General features: G+C 41.5%; 1 protein-coding gene across 1 annotated transcript in view; it reads right to left on the bottom strand.

Moving 5' to 3' along the window:
* tmem33 (transmembrane protein 33) overlaps positions 1–18,263 on the bottom strand; it is a 34,298-nt gene extending 16,035 nt beyond the window's left edge. The window contains exons 1-3 of the mRNA XM_033027829.1: positions 18,090–18,263; positions 7,794–7,847; positions 598–692 (exon numbers count right to left, since the gene is read on the bottom strand). Of these exons, the coding sequence (XP_032883720.1) occupies positions 598–692; positions 7,794–7,835 (137 nt within the window). The 5' untranslated portion in view covers positions 7,836–7,847; positions 18,090–18,263. The remainder of the gene's footprint in view (positions 1–597; positions 693–7,793; positions 7,848–18,089) is intronic.
* Between the last annotated feature and the right edge of the window lie 1,717 nt (positions 18,264–19,980).

Raw genomic sequence — 19,980 nt, 5'->3', positions numbered from 1 at the left:
GAAGTGGATCGAAGTAGGTTGCTTGCAGGCAAAGGGACGTTTGGAAAGTGGACAGAAGGCAACTACATTCTAACTCCATAAAATCCCCACAGGATTTTACAGGTTCATTATTTAAAAAAAAATTAGAATAGAGATTAGTACAGGTGCAATTCATAACCTTGAAATGTTAATGCTATGTCCAACCTATTTAAATAAACAATATCCTATAAACAACCAAATATATATCATTCCACACTATCATATTATCATTTGAATAAGCCACCATTTTATTTACTCCACAAAATGCTTCCATAAAACACTGTACTAACATTTGTACGAAAGAACTGCAGATGCTGGTTTAAATCGAAGGTAGACACCCATTCCTTCTCTCCAGAGATGCTGCCTGACCTGCTGAGTTACTCCAACATTTTGTGTCCACTGAACTAACATTCATGGCCTTTAGACTGGTGTATAGTATGGTGTATTTATAAAAATGCATTGCTATATCAAAGATAACTGCACTAAAATGATGATGCATCACAAGCATTTTTCAATACGAGTAAGACATTTTCCTTCAATGTGAAAACTAATTCAATCAATTTAAGAAATGATACTTACCCCATAAAAGGAAATATGAACAAGATGGAACAATAAATTGTGAAAATCCGAGAAAGCCACATGGCAGCCTCCAGTTTGTTACCCATCATGTATTGCTGAAAATGAAAGAGATTTGTAATTATGAAGTATTATCAAATACAAATATGCCAAAATCCCAATCAAAACCAACATCTAACAAAATTATTAGAAAGGAACTTGTAGAAGTGGATCGAAGTAGGTTGCTTGCAGGCAAAGGGACGTTTGGAAAGTGGACAGAAGGCAACGACATTCTAACTCCATAAAATCCCCACAGGATTTTACAGGTTCATTATTTTTTTTTAAATAACAAAATAAGTTCTTATATGAGGATAGTGGCTAACACTATTAACAGAAAATACCTGCAATATTTGGAAAATTCATACATATTCCAAAACACAAATTTATATATTATTGTTTCAACAATTGCATTTGATTGGCAATCAAACACTAGGAGATGGGCCAAAAACTCTCAGGAATTAATAAAGTCAAAAAGTAATAATCACTTCCAAACACCATTTAAATCACGAAAAAGTATCACAGGAGCATTAACAAATAGAAAATTAAACCACAGTAATAATATTCATGAAATAGAACAGATAATTTGGATTGTCATGAATCAAATAGATCAATTCAAATAAATCCTTTACGCTTGCACTCAAATCAATTTTAACATCCCTGACATGAAAACAAACTGATTTATGAACTTGGATGGGAACTTGAATGTGCACGCATAAGCATCAATAGCAGAAACTCATGGTTAATTCAGAGGATTATGCTATTTCCCACAATAGTTTTATTGTTAACCAATTTTAAGAGTCAATGTAGACTTCTTGTTTTATTGAACAGTAGACAATAACAGAACAATTTAAGTGTGGGAATGCATATGGCATTCAATTGAGTTTTTAATCCTGAAATATAATTTTCATTTTACGATTCATGGTTGTAAAACAAAGACTAATGTATTTCTCTCATTTATCATCAGTTTGGAAGAAGGAACCAGAAATTAGGCCTGGGAAATTATGCAGTAATTACTATGGGGCTTAAAGGTATACAGCATTTATGTCACTGTTGTGGAAAAAATAAAATGAAAACTGTTTTATTTCAATTTATAATCTACATTCTTATTTTGTCTATCACCTTTTCCATATTATGCCATCTCTAAACAAATAATGATCATTACCATAAGGTTACTCACCCCCTTGATACTTTGATACATACTTTGATTCAGTGATCTAGTTCCAATTGATTCAGTAACTAGTAGGGACATGTATCACACTACTACTACAGGAAGGAACTGCAAATGCTGGTTTACACAGAAGATAGACACAAAATGCTTGAGTATCTCAGCGGGACAGGCTGCATGTCTGGATAGAAGGAATGGGTGACGTTTTGGATCGAGACCTTTTGTCACCCATTCCATCTATCCAGAGATGCTTCTTGTGTCACACTACTACTGCAAATTGTGTGATATATGTAACCAGGGGCCACATTTAAGAATAAGGGGTAGGCCATTTAGAACGGAGATGAGGAAAACCTTTTTCACCCAGAGAGTTGTGAATCTGTGGAATTCTCTGCCTCAAAAGGCAGTGGAGGCCGAATCTCTGGATGCTTTCAAGAGAGTTAGATAGAGTTCTTAAAGATCAAGGGATATTGGGAGAAGGCAAGAACAGGGTACTGATTGTGGTTGATCGGTGCTGGCTCGAAGGGCCGAATGGTCTATTCCAGCACCTATTGTCTATTGCCCAGAGTTCCCTGAAAGTGGCAACTCAAATAAACAATGGTAAAGAAGAGACATGGTATGCTTGCCTTCATCAGTCGGGGTATTGAGTACAAGTGTCAGGAAGTCATGATGCAACTTTATAGGACATTAATTCAACTACATTTGGAGTATTGTGTGCAGTTTTCTGGTCGCCCAATTACAGGAAGGATGTGGAGTCTTTGGAGAGGGTGAAAAAGAGGTATACCAAAATGCTGCCTAGATCAGAGGGTATTAGCTATAAGCAGTCAGTCAGAATCATGTAGCACGGAAGCAGGGCCTTTGGTCCAACTTGCCCATGTCGTCCAAGATGCCCTATATTGCCCATGTGGTCCAAGATGCCCAAGATGTCCCACCTGCCTGTATTTGGCCCTTAGCCCTATAACCCTTTCCTATCCCTGTACTTGCCCAAGTGTATTTTAAATGTTGTCATAGTACCTGCCTCAACAACTTCCTCTGTAAGCTCCTTCCACATACCCTGTGTGCGAAAGTTGTTCTCAATTTCTATAGCTAATACCCTCTAATCTAGGCAGCATTCTGGTATTCCTCTTTTTCACCCTCTCCAAAGAATCCACATCCTTCCTGTAATTGGGCGACCAGAAAACTGCACAATACTCTAATTTCTTATTAAATTCTTCCACTCTCACTTTAATCCTATGTCCTCTGGTTTTTGATTCCCCAACTGGGTAAAAAACTATGTGCATTCACTCTGGAAAATCTGAACAACCAGAAACAAAGATTGCAAAAAAAAATGGGAAACACTGCCCAGTCCATCACAGATATTAACCTCTTGATGATCAAAGGTGCCTACAAGAGTTGCTGCCTCAAAAAGGTAGCCAGCATCAGAGACTCACACCACCCAGGTCATGCTCTCATTTCACTCCTGCCACTGGGAACGTATCAAAGTCTGAAAACTGTAAGCTTAGGAGCAGCTTTTTCCCTACAACCATCAGGCTATTAAACATTACAACCCCCAAATAGGCTCCAAACTAATATAGACTTATTGTTTTTTTTACATTTATACACTGAACTTTTTCTTTCTTTATTATGGGGTTTACAGAGTACTAAGTTTACAAATCAGTTGTGCTGCTTGTGCAAGTAAGGATTTCATTATTCCATTTTGGGACATATGACAAAATATTCTTAAATCTATTCCCCTCATGATCTTATACACCTCTAAGGTCACCCATTATCCTCCTGTGCTCCAAGGAATAGTCCTAGCCTACCCAAACTTTCCCAATAGCTGAACACCCGGCCAAACCTGGCAAAATCCTTATAAATCTTCTCTGCACTCTTTCTAGCTTAACAGCATCCTTCCTATAGCAAAGAAACATAAACTTTAACAAGACTCCAAATTCAGCCTCACCAATGTATTGTACAATTGTAACATAACATTCCAACTTCTATACTTAATACACTGACTGCTGAAAACCTGTGTACCAAAAGCTTTCTTGACCACCCAATCGACTTGCAATGCCAATTTCAAGGAATTATGTACATGCCCTTCCGGATCCCTCTGCTCTATAACACTTCCTGCCATTCACTGTGTAAGTCCTGCCCTGGTTTGACTTCTATTTATACCACCCACTTTAGTGTCTTCTGCTAAATCACTAATCGTACTTTCTACATTTTCATCCAAATTATTGATTAAAAAAAAAAAATGGACCCAGCACCGATCACTGAGGCACATTATTAGTCCCAGGCCTCCAGCCTGAAAAACGATACTCCAGCATCACCCTCTGCTTCCTTACATGAAGCAAATTCTCTATCCAAACTTGGATTATTTTCTCTGAAAGAAGGACAGGTACAAGTTTATAACATTTGAGAGGCATAGATAGGGTGGACAGTCAAAACCTTTTTTTCCCCAGGGTGGAAGTGTCAAAGATTTGAGGGCATAGCTTTCAGGTAGAAGGGACAAAGTTTAAAGGAGATGTGCAGGGGTAGAAACATAGAAAATAGGTAGATTAGGCCATTCGGCCCTACGAGCCAGCTATTCAATATGATCCTGGCTGATCATTCAAAATCAGTACCTCATTCTGCCTTTTCCCCCTGTATCCCTTGATTCCCTTAGCCCTAAGAGCTAAATCTAACTCTCTCTTGAAAACATCCAGTGAATTGGCCTCCACTGCCTTTTGTGGCAGAGAATTCTACAGATTCACAACACTCTGGGTGAAAAGGGTTTTCATCATCTCAGTCATAAATGGCCTACCTCTTATTGGTAAGTTGTGACCCCTGATTCTGGACTCCCCCAACATCGGGAAATCTTTCCTGCATCTACCCTGTCCAATGCTCTAAGAATTTTATATGTTTCTATAAGATCCCCTCATCCTTCTAAATTCCAGCAAATACAAGCCCAGTCGACCCATTCTTTCATCATATGTCAGTCCTGCCATCCCGGGAAATAACCTGGTGAACCTCCGCTGCACTCCCTCAATAGCAATAGTGTCCTTCCTCAAATTAGGAGACCAAAATTGCACACAATACTCCAGGTGCGGTCTCACCAGCATATTGTACAACTGCAGTAGGACTTCCTTGCTCCTAAACTCAAATCCTCTCGCAATGAAGGCCAACATGCCATTGACTTTCTTCACTGCATGCTTACTTTCAGTGACTTATGTACAAGCACACCTAGAACACATTGCACCTCCCTTTCTCCTAATCTGACATCGTTCAGATAATAATCTGCCTTCCTATTCTTGCCACCACAGTGGTAACCTCATATTTATCCACATTATACTGCATCTGCCATGCTTCTGCCCACTCATCCAACCTATCCAAGTCACCCTACAGCTTCATAGCATCCTCCTCCCAGCTCACATTGCCATCCAGCTTTGTGTCATCCGTAAACTTGGAGATGTTACATTTAATTTCCTCGTATAAATCGTTAATATAATTTGTAAACAACTGGGGTCCCAGCACCGAGCCTTGCAGCACCCCACTTGTCACTGCCTGCCAATCTGAAAAGGACCCATTAATTCCTACTCTTTGCTTCCTGTCTGCCAACCAGTTCTCTAACCATGTCAATACCCTACCCCCAAAAAAGGGGCAAAGTTCTTTTTTTACATGGAGGGTGGAAGGTGCAAACAGTAAGAGGCTTTTAGATAGGCACATTGATATGCAGGGAATGGAGGGATCTGATTATGTGCAGGCAGATGAGATTAGTTTAACTTGGTATCATATTCAGCACAGACATTGTGTGCCAAACAGCCTGTTTCTGTGCTGTACTTTTCTATGTTCTAGGTGTTTAAAAACTACGTTAAAATATTTAAAAATCATCTCCTTATTCAATAAAAAAGAAACATTGATACTATAGATGTGATTTAGTTGAGCCGTTGCATTTATATTGCTTACATCAAGTTCAGAATCTGAATTTTTCAAACTTCTATTGCAGCATGAATACTTGTTCCAACTGATTAATCCAACCCTCTTAACAGCCAGTAACACATCCATCATTATAATTTCCTGATTGCAATCAAGCGAGCAAAAAAAATAATCTAATGGCATTGAAAAAATATGGCAGCTCTTAGTGGAGATGTTCAGGTGATCGCACTGATAATGCACAGATAAATCTTAGTCAGATAAAAATAGTCGTCATTTATTTTAAAGTCCAGTACATGAAGCATTTATGAAATATAAAAACATAGAAACATAGAAAATAGGTGCAGGAGTAGGCCATTCGGCCCATCGAGCCTGCACCGCCATTCAATATGATCATGGCTGATCATCCAACTCAGTATCCTGTACCTGCCTTCTCTCCATCCCTTTAGCCACAAGGGCCACATCTAATTCCCTCTTAAATATAGCCAATGAACTGGCCTCAACTACTTTCTGTGGCAGAGAATTCCACAGATTCACCTGTGTGAAAAATGTTTTTCTCATCTCGGTCCTAAATGACTTCCCCCTTATCCTTAAACTGTGACCCCTTGTTCTGGACTTCCCCAACATTGGGAACAATCTTCCTGCATCTAGCCTGTCCAACCCTTAAGAATTTTGTAAGTTTCTATAAGATCCCCCCTCAATCTTCTAAATTCTAGCAAGTACAAGCCGAGTCTATCCAGTTTTTCTTCATATGAAAGTCCAGCCATCCCAGGAATCAGTCTGGTGAACCTTATCTGTACTCCCTCTATGGCAAGAATGTCTTTCCTCAGATTAGGAGACCAAAACTGTATGCAATACTCCAGGTGTGGTCTCACCAAGGCCCTGTATAACTGCAGTAGAACCTCCCTGCTCCTATACTCAAATCCTTTTGCTATGAATGCTAACATACCATTCACTTTCTTCACTGCCTGCTGCACCTGCATGACTACTTTCAATGACTGGTGTACCATGACACCCAGGTCTCGTTGCATCTCCCCTTTTCCTAATTCAGCCACTATTCAGATAATAATCTACTTTCCAGATTTTGCCACCAAAGTGGATAACCTCACATTTCTCCACATTATACTGCATCTGCCATGCATTTTCCCACTCACGCAACCTATCCAAGTCACCTTGCAGCCTCCTAGCATCCTCCTCACAGCTAACACTGCCCCCCAGCTTCGTGTCATCCGCAAACTTGGAGATGTTGCATTCAATTCCCTCGTCCAATTCATTAATATATATTGTAAATAGCTGGGGTCCCAGCACCGAGCCTTTCGGTACCCCACTAGTCACTGCCTGCCATTCTGAAAAGGACCCGTTTACTCCTACTCTTTGCTTCCTGTCTGCCAGCCAGTTCTGTATCCACATCAATACCGAACCCCCAATACCGTGTGCTTTAAGTTTGCATACTAATCTCTTATGTGGGACCTTGTCGAAAGCCTTCTGAAAGTCCAGATATAACACACCCACTGGTTCTCTCCACTCTACTCGTTACATCCTCGATAAATTCTATAAGATTTGTCAGACATGATTTACCTTTCATAAATCCATGCTGACTTTGTCCAATGATTTCACCACTTTCCAAATGTGCTGCTATCCCATCTTTAATAACTGACTCTAGCATTTTCCCCACTACCGATGTTAGACTAACTGGTCTGAAATTCCCCGTTTTCTCTCTCCCTCCCTTTTTAAAAAGTGGGGTTACATTAACTACCCTCCAATCCTCAGGAACTACTCCAGAATCTAAAGAGTTTTGAAAAATTATTACTAATGCATCCACTATTTCTGGGGCTACTTCCTTAAGCACTCTGGGATGCAGCCTATCTGGCCCTGGGAATTTATCGGCCTTTAATCCATTCAATTTACCTAACACCACTTCCAGGCTAACCTGGATTTCACTCAGTTCCTCCATCTCATTTGACCCCCGGTCCCCTGCTATTTCCGGCAGATTATTTATATCAGATTAAATTCAGTCAGATTAGATAAATACAGTCAGATTAAAACTAGATACTCAGCTGTATCGGAAACTGGCCATGAACCAAGAGTATTTTGTTGTACTCACCAAGATACCGCCCTGAGGGCCATTTCTTGTCGAGTCTGCCATACCAAAATAATGCTAGAAGAGAAACAAAATGTTAGTTAATCAAACATGTCCTAAAAGAGAAAAACAAGGAATTCCAGATGCTGAAGAATGAGGGTTTAGTTTAGAGATACAGCATGGATACAGGCCCTTCAGCAATTTGAGTTCACACCGACCATTCATCACCCATTCATACTAGTTTTGTTATCCAGGAAGATACAAGGAATTTCAGATGCAGGTTTACAATAAAGAGACAGAGCACAGGTAACTCAGCAGGTCAAGCAGCATCTCAGAAGAACATGGAAAAGTGACGTCTCAGGTCGGGACCCTTATTTGATTGTAGGGGGAGGAAAAAAGCTGGAAGAGTGAAGGGGCAAGACAAAGTAAGGCAGGTAATAGGTTGCCACGGGTGGGGGGCTTTTTTTGATAGGCAGATGAAGGACCCAGCCCAGAGATGAAAAGACAGGTGTGAGAAAATAATTGAAGTTGCAAATTGTGAAGCTAGAGAAAGGAATGCAGATGGAAGGGAAGTGGGAGAAATAGCTGAAAGTCCAGGTGGGGCACAAGAGAGGTAGTTATCTAATGTTAGAAAATGCAATATTCATACCATTGGGTTGTAAGCGACCCAGTATGAGGTGTAGTTCCACCACTTTGCGTGTAGCATCACTCTGGCAATGGAGCATGGAGGAGGCCCAGGACAAGTGTCCCGATGCTGCTTGACCTACTGAGTTACTCCAGCATTGTGCGTCTTTTTTTATTATCGCACTTTCTCATCCACTTCCTGTGCATTAAGGGCAATTTAATAAAGAGCAATTTTACAGAAGCCAGTTAACCTTTTAACCTACAGGTCTTTGGGATGAGAGAGGAATCTGAGGCACATGGAGGAAATCCATGCTGTCACAGGTAGAACAGACAGACAGCACCCGAGGTCAAGGTCGAACAAAATTCTCTGGAGCTGAGGGAGAAGCTCTACCAGCTGTGCTACTATGCCGCCAAGCTAATTGATTTAAGATAACTCGCCTAAATTATCATTTAATGGAACTAAAGACTTTAATATTTGAGTGAAGAAACATAACAGCAGGAAAGTGAGCAATGCACTTTTTGAAAATAATGTTTGCTCTATAACAATGAAGTCTAATAATTTTATAAAACAAGCTAGCTCACATGATATCAATTCTGTGGTCATTTCATCTTATGATTTACATGCATGATTAATTTAAATCTAATGTCTGTTTTCCTCAGGATCAAGGGGAACAACAGTTTAGTTAAATATCATTCTGTGTTATATCATTTGTAAATTTATTTCACTAATTACATTTTCAATGTTTCTGAACATTAACTATTGAAATATAGCAGCTAACAAAGCATAAAAACATAACTTAGACCAAAATCAAGGCTTTTTTGAAAAGTTAGTTCAGGTGCAACATTTGCTCTCCATCAACCAGCTCAAGATAGAAAGAATGTTGCAGAAAGCCAGAGAGCCTTGCCATTTAGAATTGGGAACAGACTGACGAGCATGTCAAAATTGGTAGTAGATCCATCAAAAAGAAACATACTTATTATGTACAGGTTGGCTCCTCGCCTTACAGTGCCCTCCATAATGTTTGGGACAAAGACCCGTCATTTATTTATTTGCCTCTGTACTCCACAATTTGAGATTTGCAATAGGAAAAAAATCACATGCGGGTTAAAGTGCACATAGTCAGATTTTAATAAAGGCCATTTTTATACATATTGGTTTCACCATGTAGAAATGACAGCAGTATTTATACATAGCCCCCCCCCCCCCCCCCCCCCCCCCCCCCCATTTCAGGGCACCATAATGTTTGGGACACAGCAATGTAATGTAAATGAAACTAGTCATGTTTAGTATTTTGTTGCATATCCTTTGAATGTAATGACCGCATGAAGTCTGCAATGCATGGACATCACCAGTTGCTGGGTGTCCTCTCCGGTGATGCTCTGACAGGCCTGTATTGCAGCCTGACAGGCCTGTATTGCAGCCATCTTTAGCTTATGCTCATTTTGGGGGTTAGTCCCCTTCAGTTTTCTTTTCAGCATATAAAAAGCTTGCTCAATTGTGTTCAGATCAGGTGATTGACTTGGCCACTCAAGAATTGACCATTATTTAGCTTTGAAAAACTCCTTTGTTGCTTTAACAGTATGTTTGGGATCATTATCTTGCTGTAGAATTAACTGCCGGTCAATAAAATTGAGGTATTTGTTTGAACTTGAGCAGATAGGATGTGTCTTTACACTTCAGAATTCATTATGCTACTACCATCAGCAGTTGTATCATCAATAAAGATAAGTGAGCCAGTACCTTAGCAGCCATACATGCCCAGGCCATAACACCCCCACCACCGTGTTTCACAGATGAGGTGGTATGCTTTGGATCATGGGCAGTTTCTTCTCTGCTCCATACTTTGCTCTTGCTCTAATATAAGTTAATCTTCGTCTCATCTGTCCACAAGACCTTTTTCCAGAACTGTGGTTGCTCTTTTAAGTACTTCTTGGCAAACTGTAACCTGGCCAGCCTATTTTTGCAGCTAACCAGTGGTTTGCATCTTGCAGTGTAGCCTCTGTATTTCTGCTCATGAAGTCTTCTGCAGATAGTGGTCATTGACAAATCCACACCTGACTCCTGAAGAGTGTTTCTGATCTGTCGGACAGGTGTTTGGGGATTTTTCTTTGTTATAGAGAGAATTCTTCAGTCATCAGCTGTGGAGGTCTTCCTTGGCCTGCCAGTCCCTTTGCGATTAGTAAGCTCACCAGTGCTCTCAATTATGTTCCAAACAGTTGATTTTGGTAAGCCTAAGATTTGGCTGATGTCTCTAACAGTTTTATTCTTGTTTCTCAGTCTCATAATGGCTTCTTTTAGGTATGTTGCAAAGCCTACCTGAAGCGTCGCTGAAAATCTGTCGCTGCGGGTGTGCGCGATTTTGGCGCCGTTTAGAGGGGGGCGGGTTTAAAACGCGATTTTCTCTAGGCTGTTCAAATCGAAGATGTTCAGCCTTGTTAATTATTAACGAAAAATCGCTGGAAGACCCCGTCGCAAAAGCTATTATTAGTTTTAAAGGCCTTGGATAATAGTTATAGTAGTTTAAAAATCAATCTCTAAACCCGCGACCACCGACAGCCGTCAGGGTCTCATAGAGCAAACCACAGAAGGTATGTAGCTTATTTTTATATTAAAAAGGGCTTCTTAAGATCCCTTTATACAAAGTTTAATATTGCGAGTAGCTCATTTTGGCCCCATTATATCCCGCAGTATTTTTCTGGGCATTTGAGGGCACAGGATCCCACTAGAAAGCTGATTTAAAATGGACTTTAATTTACAGCAATTGAACACTAAATTCCTTCCATTTGGCCTATAAATTAATGTAAATGAGATTTAAAAATCATGTTTTATTGTGAATTATTTATGAATATTATTTGCACACTTAGGCTATTTAAAAATGTTAATCATTTATTAAGAAATGGATAGATGTTTAGATCTAGTAATTGAAGTTTGAAATTAGCTACACTTGGGTAACTAACTAATTATATGCTTTAATTTCAGGTCATCCAAGTAAGATTATTTTATATTTGTTTCAGAATGGTTCAATCTATGATAACTGAAAATTTCATTCAGTTCTCTTAATTTTTAAGAAAGTTATGGGCTTTTGACTGTCCACGATCACAGCTTTTTTGTTACGTCCATAGAAAATCAATAGGGAACAAGATGCTAATTTCAGAGTATGAAAATAGCCATAACCTTTTAAATACATGAGCTATGAAAGTGAATTAGGTGTCAAATTAAACTTCTTTTTATGCTTTATCTGATGGGATAAATTACAGACTTGATTTTTTAAATCTCAAAATTTTGTAACATTGCTACTTCTTTGACTTTCATTGACTTAACTTTGGTCCTCATGTTGATAAACATCAATAAAAGTTTCCAAAGGTGATGGAAAGACTGGAGGAAAGACTAGGTGCTGAGAGCTCTCTTATGCCTGCATGAAGGAGGCAATTAAACACACCTGAGCAATTACAAACACCTGTGAAGCGATGTGTCCCAAACATTATGGTGCCCTGAAATGGGGGAACTATGTATAAACACAGCTATAATTTCTACATGGTGAAACCAAAATGTATAAAAATGGCCTTTAATAAAATCTGACAATGTGCACTTTAACCACATGTGATTTATTTCTATTACAAATCTCAAATTGTGGAGCACAGAGGTAAATAAATAAATGATGGGTCTTTGTCCCTAACATTATGGAGGGCACTGTATATATAGCCTGTGCATGTGAACAAGCAATTGGGAGACCAGTGGTATGAATTTGTCAATTGTGACAATTCTTGAATGGTTGAAATAAATATCTTGGTTTAACTACGTTGCCCTTGTTTGCCCTATGTTTTTATTTACATTTCTGACTTATGCACTGTTTGGGTTCGGAATAGTTTTCAAGAACGGATGACCTGTATGACATTGTTGAAGGGAAGTTTATCACTAAGATAAAGTTCAAAAATCACCACTTTTTGTGCAGGCTGCTATACATGTGCACAAGAGAATACTACATAGTATATTCAATTCACTATCACTTAAAAAATCATCATGCTCACATTTCATATATCAAACAACTCTGTAAAGCAGGAATGTATTAAGAAAGTGCTAAAAAAAATTGTGGGGGGGGGGGGGGAATCAGACACCAACAGTTAACCATATCAGCCCATTTCAACAGATTTGAGAAAACTGATAAAATAAAATTATTTTAGCTGCAGGGACGGGTGATAGAAAGAATTGTGGGAATAATGTGAATATAGGTTAATATTAAGAGACATCAAATGAGACAAGTGATGAAGGTGTGTTAAACACAGGTGATGGAGTGGCACATGGCACAGCCAGTGGAGCTGCTATTCCACAGCTGATTATTTCAGCTGCCTTTAGCTATCTTGGTTCAATCCTTACTTCCAGTTTGTGTAAAATCGGCATGTTATCCCTATGTCTACATGGATTTTCGCCTAGCTCCGATTTCCTCCACATCCCAAAAATATGCAGATTGATGGGACATGGAGGAAACTGGACAAAATATAAATTGCCTGTTGCACGTGGATGGCAGGTAAAATCGGGGGAATTTCATGGCCACTTGGGGAGAACAAGATGGGTTGTAATAGGATTGGTGTAAAAATGAATACTTGACAGTCAACAGATAGCCAGTGGTCAAAGCCTGTTTCTGTGCTATTTCTGACTATGGTTCTGATATGCATGAAAATGCAAATAGGAGATAAATAAAAACAAGAGAAAAAAAATGCCAGAACTGTGAGATAGAGATACAAAACATTCAAGATGCTGGAAATCTGAAATAAAATATATAAAGTTGTAAATATTCAGGTCGTCAGCCAATAACTCTATTTTGTTTACTCCATAGATAAGAATAAAGCAGAAAATGAACAAGGTGCAGTGTACATTTCAAAATGTCACAATGACAAAGCAATTAGTAATTTTTCATTGAAGTACTAATTTTTTTATTATACAGTACGAAATGAGTAATCGAATTCATAGGGTCACAATACTTAATCTAGTTTGCTTGAACAAAAGAAGAGCTGTGGACTTTATCAAATAAGCAAAAATTATAGCTGATATCAATTTCAACTATTTTTCATATTTTGTTCTCCTTTTACTCAATATTTCTTCCTTGACGCTTCACAGCTAATCTGTCCTGAGTCAATTTCCCATTTGGCACAACTGGATCTAGAACCCAGCAGTGTAGTTTCAAATGTATCATCACATGATTAGTAACTATGCTACCTATTTTAGGAACATTTGAATTAAGAAAGAGAAGCAACAATAGGCCATTTGTTCCTTATGTCTTCTCTGCCATTCAATAAGATCAGAGGTGTTCTTTTAATTTAATGCTACTTTCATGCACTCATTTCATATCCCTCAATTCCATAATGTTTAAACGCCTACTGACCTCTTTCTTTAATATATTCAGTGACTGAGCATTCACAGCCAATTTTAACAAAGAATTCTCAAAGACTTAAGGGCCTGTCCCACTTGGGCGTCATTTGCGCGACAGTCCGGTAGTGATTGACACGCGACGGTCGCGCGCAAATCACGCGTCATCGTGCGTCAGCACAGCCGTCTGGTGCACGTGACGTCATTAGAATACCCTGCTTCCCTATTCTGCATCATGACCATCATGGAAGAACTACAGATTTTATTGCTACAGCAACAACAGACTTCTGTTAGCAGTAGCCCTCATACTTACAGATCAGCCAGGCAGGAGTACAACAAGAAAGGCTAGCAAGAAACCCAGAAGATGTTAGTGTGGACGAGGTTAGAGGTTACATGACGCGTAAAAGGCAGGCCGACTGCGTATGGGCGGCGCGCGGCATGCATGTTTACGGACGTTGACGCACGGTGACGTAGCCGTACGTCACCACGCGATACAGCGTGCGTAGCCAATGCGTCAGCGTGCATAAGCGATACGTCACGCAGGTGGCATGCGAGGATTTTGGTACACTACATGCGATTCCACACCTCACCATGCGCTATGCGTGCGTCACTCACGCACCCCACACGCGTCGACCAATTTTCTACATGACGCGTAAATGAGGCGCAAATGATACCCAAGACAGGCCCTTTACTATCCTCCAGGTGAAGAGAATTTTTCAGTCCTCAATGGCTGACCATTGAGACCATGTGATGCTTCAGACTCTGATCCGTGTCAAGACCCATAAAAATGTTGTATGCTTCATTAAGAGCTTTTAGCATTCTTCTAAAGTCAAGTAAAAGCGGTCTGTTTCATCTCTCATATGAGAGACCCACCATCCAAGGGATCTGTCTGAAGAACCCTTTTCCTTTCATCTAATCCCATTTAACTCCTGGTAGCCAGAGTGTGATGTATCTGTAATGTACTATCATTGAATGTATTAGAATGGAATTTGTGATGTATAGGGAGGTTTCACGGCAGTCGGGTCACGACCCATGATCCGTACTGTTGCTACGCTACTCCAAATGGATTACACGCGATGAACTGCAGGTAGGCACTTACCATTGTTTCCAGCGTAGCGGGCCCGTTAAAACCCGCTGAAATTGTCAATTTTTGCGCTGTGAATAATTATGGAAATCAGGATAAGCGTGTGAGACATTTAGCCTACTTCAGAATTCCAAAAGTGAGGAGAAATGACGGTAGATAGAAACAAGAGCTGAAGGGACAACAACAGCCAGAGTGCTTGGCAAACATTGGCCGTTTGCTCACTGCATTTCATCAACTAAGGCATTATTTGTGTTTTTTCTTGATTCCTTTGGCATCTAAAAAGTTTCAGAAGTGATTAATCTGGCTGTAATTTTTTTTAAATCGCTCATGGTTCTTGTGGGTTTTTACATACAAAATGAAAACGCATCTGAAGAAAAATTTACAGCCAGATTTATCACTTCTGAGAATTTTTAGATGCCAAAGGAATCAAGAAAAAACACAAATAATGCCTTACTTGATGAAATGCAGTGAGCAAACGCGATAATTCCCAATATTTTCAATGTTTACCAAGCACTTTAGCTGCTGTAGTCCCTTCAGTTCTCGCTTCTCTATACCTTCATTTCGCTTCACGTTTGGAATTCTAAAGTTGGGTACATGTCTCTCACACTTACCCTGACTCCCACAATTTTTTTCAGCGCATAAATTCAACATTTTGGCGTTTTTTAACAGGTAGGTAAGTACGCGTTTCTAGCATTAATAACATATACCGGAAGTGACGGATGTCTTCCAGTTGGATTTAGCGGCTCCGTGCGTCGAGCCCTATGACCCAGTGACCTTTCGTGCAACCACCCTATATGTAATGTAATATGTAATGTAAATGCCAGTGCCCCTTGAGGCCAAAAGCAGAAGCTGGCAAATGTACCTGTGCCTCATGACTGAGGTCAAGTGACCTTCTGGAAGTTTCAGTCATAGCAGATTAAACTTATCTTACACGATGGCGGATGTGAATTCATTGTGCTAGTCACAACAGGGCCTGACAGAGAACACTACACAGAGAACTGCTTTTCCTGTTTTTTGCCTTTGAAGAAATCTTAAATACCATAAGATTTTCCAGCCCCCTTGCTTCCATAGCCTTGCCATATTATCTGCTTTGCCAAACCAACAGAGGTCACGTAATAAGGATACAATACACCTCTGACCTACCAATTATACCCCTGCTGGGTCTCTAAAGCACCATGGATTGTAAAAACTTAAATAAAGCAAACATGAAATGTAAATTAAAGTTACAGGAAAACTTTCATTTCTTGCAGGGGCACCCCAGGCGCCAGTTAACGAGTTGCTCTCAGAAATCCTGTACCTCAGTACATGTGACAATTAACTAAACTGAACTGAGGGCCCGCAGGGGCGAGGCGCTGGTTTCCTGGCAAGACTACCGGGTCAACTAGATTGCCGAAATTGCGGTAGGGTGGGCACACCTGTCACCCCCGTTGTCTGATGCAGGCCTCCGAGAGGAGTCCAAAGGTAGCAAAACGGTCTGACTAGACACCACACTGCAAAGTCAGCCTCGGAAGTTAGCTATAGGAATGCATCCACCGGCACCAGCTGGGCCGAAGTCCCTATGCCCAGCCACAGGGCTCAGTGGTGGACATGTACTGTATTAATTCTTTAGAATGTTGGCCATTAAAGCTTATGACAGTGAACAAGCAGTTTCTCAATCTGCACGAACTCAGAAAGTTCTTTTCATCTCATTCAAAATTCTGAAGCTATACCCTCCCCCCTTATTCTGGTGCCTAATGAGAAGAAATACAGCAATGTCTCACAACAAATTTAGCTATCTTCAACAGGTTGTCAACAAAGCCATCCTGTTGGAAGAGGCATAGATAGATAGAATGGATAGCCAGAGGCTTTTACCTTGTACCTTCCAAAGAGTCCACCAGGGACTATACTGGAAGTTGGACAATTTTATACTAGACAATTTTTTAATTTATCAAGACATTAATCAAGACAAGTAACCTACAAACCTGTCACCCCCGTTGTCTGATGCAGGCCTCCGAGAGGAGTCCAAAGGTAGCAAAAAGTCTTTGGAATGTGGGAGGAAACCGAAGATCTGGGGGAAAACCCACGCAGATCACGGGGAAAACGTACAGACAGTGCCTGTAGTTGGGATCGAACCCGGGTCTCCGGCGCTGCATTTTGCTGTAATGCAGCAACTCTACCGCTGCGCCACCGTGACTTGGAAATGTCAAAAGGTGGGAGGGCAAAAATTTAAGGATTTTTGCGAGTCTTTTTTTAAAAGCACAGTAGGTACCTGGAGAGCACTGCCAGGGGGAAGGAAATAGGAGAAGCCAACATTTAAGAGATAGTTACACACGAACAACTTGGATTAGAGGGATATGGACCTCATATAGTTAGTTTGGAAGTTGGATTAAGTTTAGACTGGCATCATGGTTGGCAGAGGCATCAAGGGCCACAGGGCCTGTTCCTGCACTATACGTTCCATGTTTTCAATGCAAATAGTTGGTGTCACAGCATTGATCCATGTGGCACCCAACTAGTTACTAATGGCCAATCTGAAATGTTCCATTTATCTTTGCTAATATATTACTCCCAATCACTGTTGTCATACACTCAAATATTGTATCACAACCTTTACAGTGTTGTCTTACTCAATGCCTTCTGGAAATCCAAATACACTGCATCTTTTAATTCTCCTTTATCTACCTACTTCGTTACATCCTTAAAGAATTCGAGCAAATTTATCACAAATTACTTTCCTTAAATCAAATGACCCCTGCCTCCCAATCCTGGTTTCCAACACATTTCTAATGTCAAATGTTTGACTGTCTTCCCGACTTCCATCCCCCCTTCTCGTGAACAGCGTGTTGCAGATGTGCAATCCTCTGGGGGCATCTTGTGAATCCGAGGGATCCCGTAAATAACAAACAACAAGTCAACTTTCAGCAATGACACTTCTTTTAAAGACTCTGCCAACCTGCACGCACTTCATTCACCACCTTGCTGAGTGCGGCGGTGATCCCACCCCAGGCCCAGGCCCAGGACAACGTGCAGGGCCGGGTGACTGGGCCTTGCCTCTACAAACATGGACGGGGACGTGAGGATGCACCGCACCGCACCGCACACCCGAGCACAATGACAACCACACTGGGCCTACTCCCAGTGACTGGGGCTGAGCCGGGGCCTAGCCTCAACCTTCAACGTGAGAGACCGGGCGAGCGGCGACCACCACGGCTCTAGAAAGTTCCATCGTTACCCCGGCAACTGAGCGGCGGGCGGGCGGGTACCCTACCTGCTGCCGGCGCGGCGGCGCAGAGTCCCCGGAGTAGGAGGAGGAGGAGGAGGTGGAGAGAGGCTGACCCGCGTGACGCTGCTCGACCCTCAGCGCAACCGAAGCCCGTGCCCGTGCTCGTGCTCGTACCCGCTGCTGCCCCAACGGCGATCCCTCCGCGCACGCGCGTAATTGCGCAACCCCCGCCGGGCGGGCGGCCTGAGCATGACGTGCTTGCCGTAGTGACGTGTCGGCAGGGGCGTCGGCCCAAGGACGTTTCTTCCGCGCAGGCGCGTGATAGCAGCTCGCACCAAAGATACTAGAGGAGCTTCTCTGGTACCTTTAGCTCGCACTCACCTTCCTGATGTGTGTGTAGGAAGGAACTGCAGATGCTGTTAGAACTGCAGATGCTGCCGAAGATAGACACAGGATGCTGGAGTAACTAATGTTGAAGCTCTATAAGGCGCTGGTCAGGCCACATTTGGAATTTTAATGGCAATTTTGGACACAATATCTGAGGAAGGATGTGTTGGTTCTGGAGAGGGTCCAGAGGAGGTTTACAAGAATGATCCCAGGAATTAATAGGTTAACATATGATGAACGATTGTCAGCACAGGGCCTGTACTCGCTGGTGTTTAGAACAATGAGGGGGGACCTCATTGAAACGTACAGAATAGTGAAAGACTTGGATAGAGTGGATGTGGAGAGGATGCTTCCACTGGAGGAAGAGTCTAGGACTAGAGGTCATAGCCTCAGAATTAAAGGTCGTTCTTTTAGGAAAGAGATGATGAGGAATTTCCTTAGTCAGAGGGTAGTGAATCTGTGGAATTCTTTGTCACAGAAGGCTGTCGAGGCCGTCAGTGGATATATTTAAGGCAGAGATAGATTCTTGATTAGTACAGGTGTCTGAGGTTATGGGGAGAAGGCAGGTGAATGGGGTTAGGGGGATGAGATAGATCAGCTATGATTGAATAGTGGAGTGGGACTTGATGAGCCAGATGGCCTAATTCTGCTCCATTCACTTATGAACTCAGTGGGACAGGTAACATCTCTAGAGAGAAGGAATGGGTGAAGAAGAGCTGATGTGTTTGTACCTTAGGACAAACAAGGATTTTGCTGATTTTGTAGCAAAAAAAGACAAAAAGTGCTCAGCAGATCAGGCAGCATCCCTGCAAATCATGCATAGGTGACTTTTCATGTCGGGACCCTTCTTCAGACTGGGCTTGGGTGAATCTGGAAAGGAGGAGTGGCAGGACAAAGCCTGCAGAAAATACGTGGATACAGGTGAAGGGGGTTTTGATAGGCAGGGATAGAAACATAGAAACATAGAAATTAGGTGCAGGAGTAGGCCATTCGGCCCTTTGAGCCTGCACTGCCATTCAATATGATCATGGCTGATCATCCAACTCAGTATCCCGTACCTGCCTTCTCTCCATACCCTCTGATCCCCTTAGCCACAAGGGCCACATCTAACTCCCTCTTAAATATAGCCAATGAACTGGCATCGACTACCCTCTGTGGCAGAGAGTTCCAGAGATTCACCACTCTCTGTGTGAAAAAAGTTCTTCTCATCTCGGTTTTAAAGGATTTCCCCCTTATCCTTAAGCTGTGACCCCTTGTCCTGGACTTCCCCAACATCGGGAGCAATCTTCCTGCATCTAGCCTGTCCAACCCCTTAAGAATTTTATAAGTTTCTATAAGATCCCCTCTCAATCTCCTAAATTCTAGAGAGTATAAACCAAGTCTATCCAGTCTTTCTTCATAAGACAGTCCTGACATCCCAGGAATCAGTCTGGTGAACCTTCTCTGCACTCCCTCTAGGGCAATAATGTCCTTCCTCAGATTTGGAGACCAAAACTGTACGCAATACTCCAGGTGTGGTCTCACCAAGACCCTGTTCAACTGCAGTAGA

This window comes from Amblyraja radiata, chromosome 1, assembly GCF_010909765.2.
Source record: "Amblyraja radiata isolate CabotCenter1 chromosome 1, sAmbRad1.1.pri, whole genome shotgun sequence".
NCBI lineage: Eukaryota > Metazoa > Chordata > Chondrichthyes > Rajiformes > Rajidae > Amblyraja > Amblyraja radiata.
Note: the sequence above shows the minus strand (reverse complement) of the source record. Positions and strands in the feature narration are given on the sequence as shown.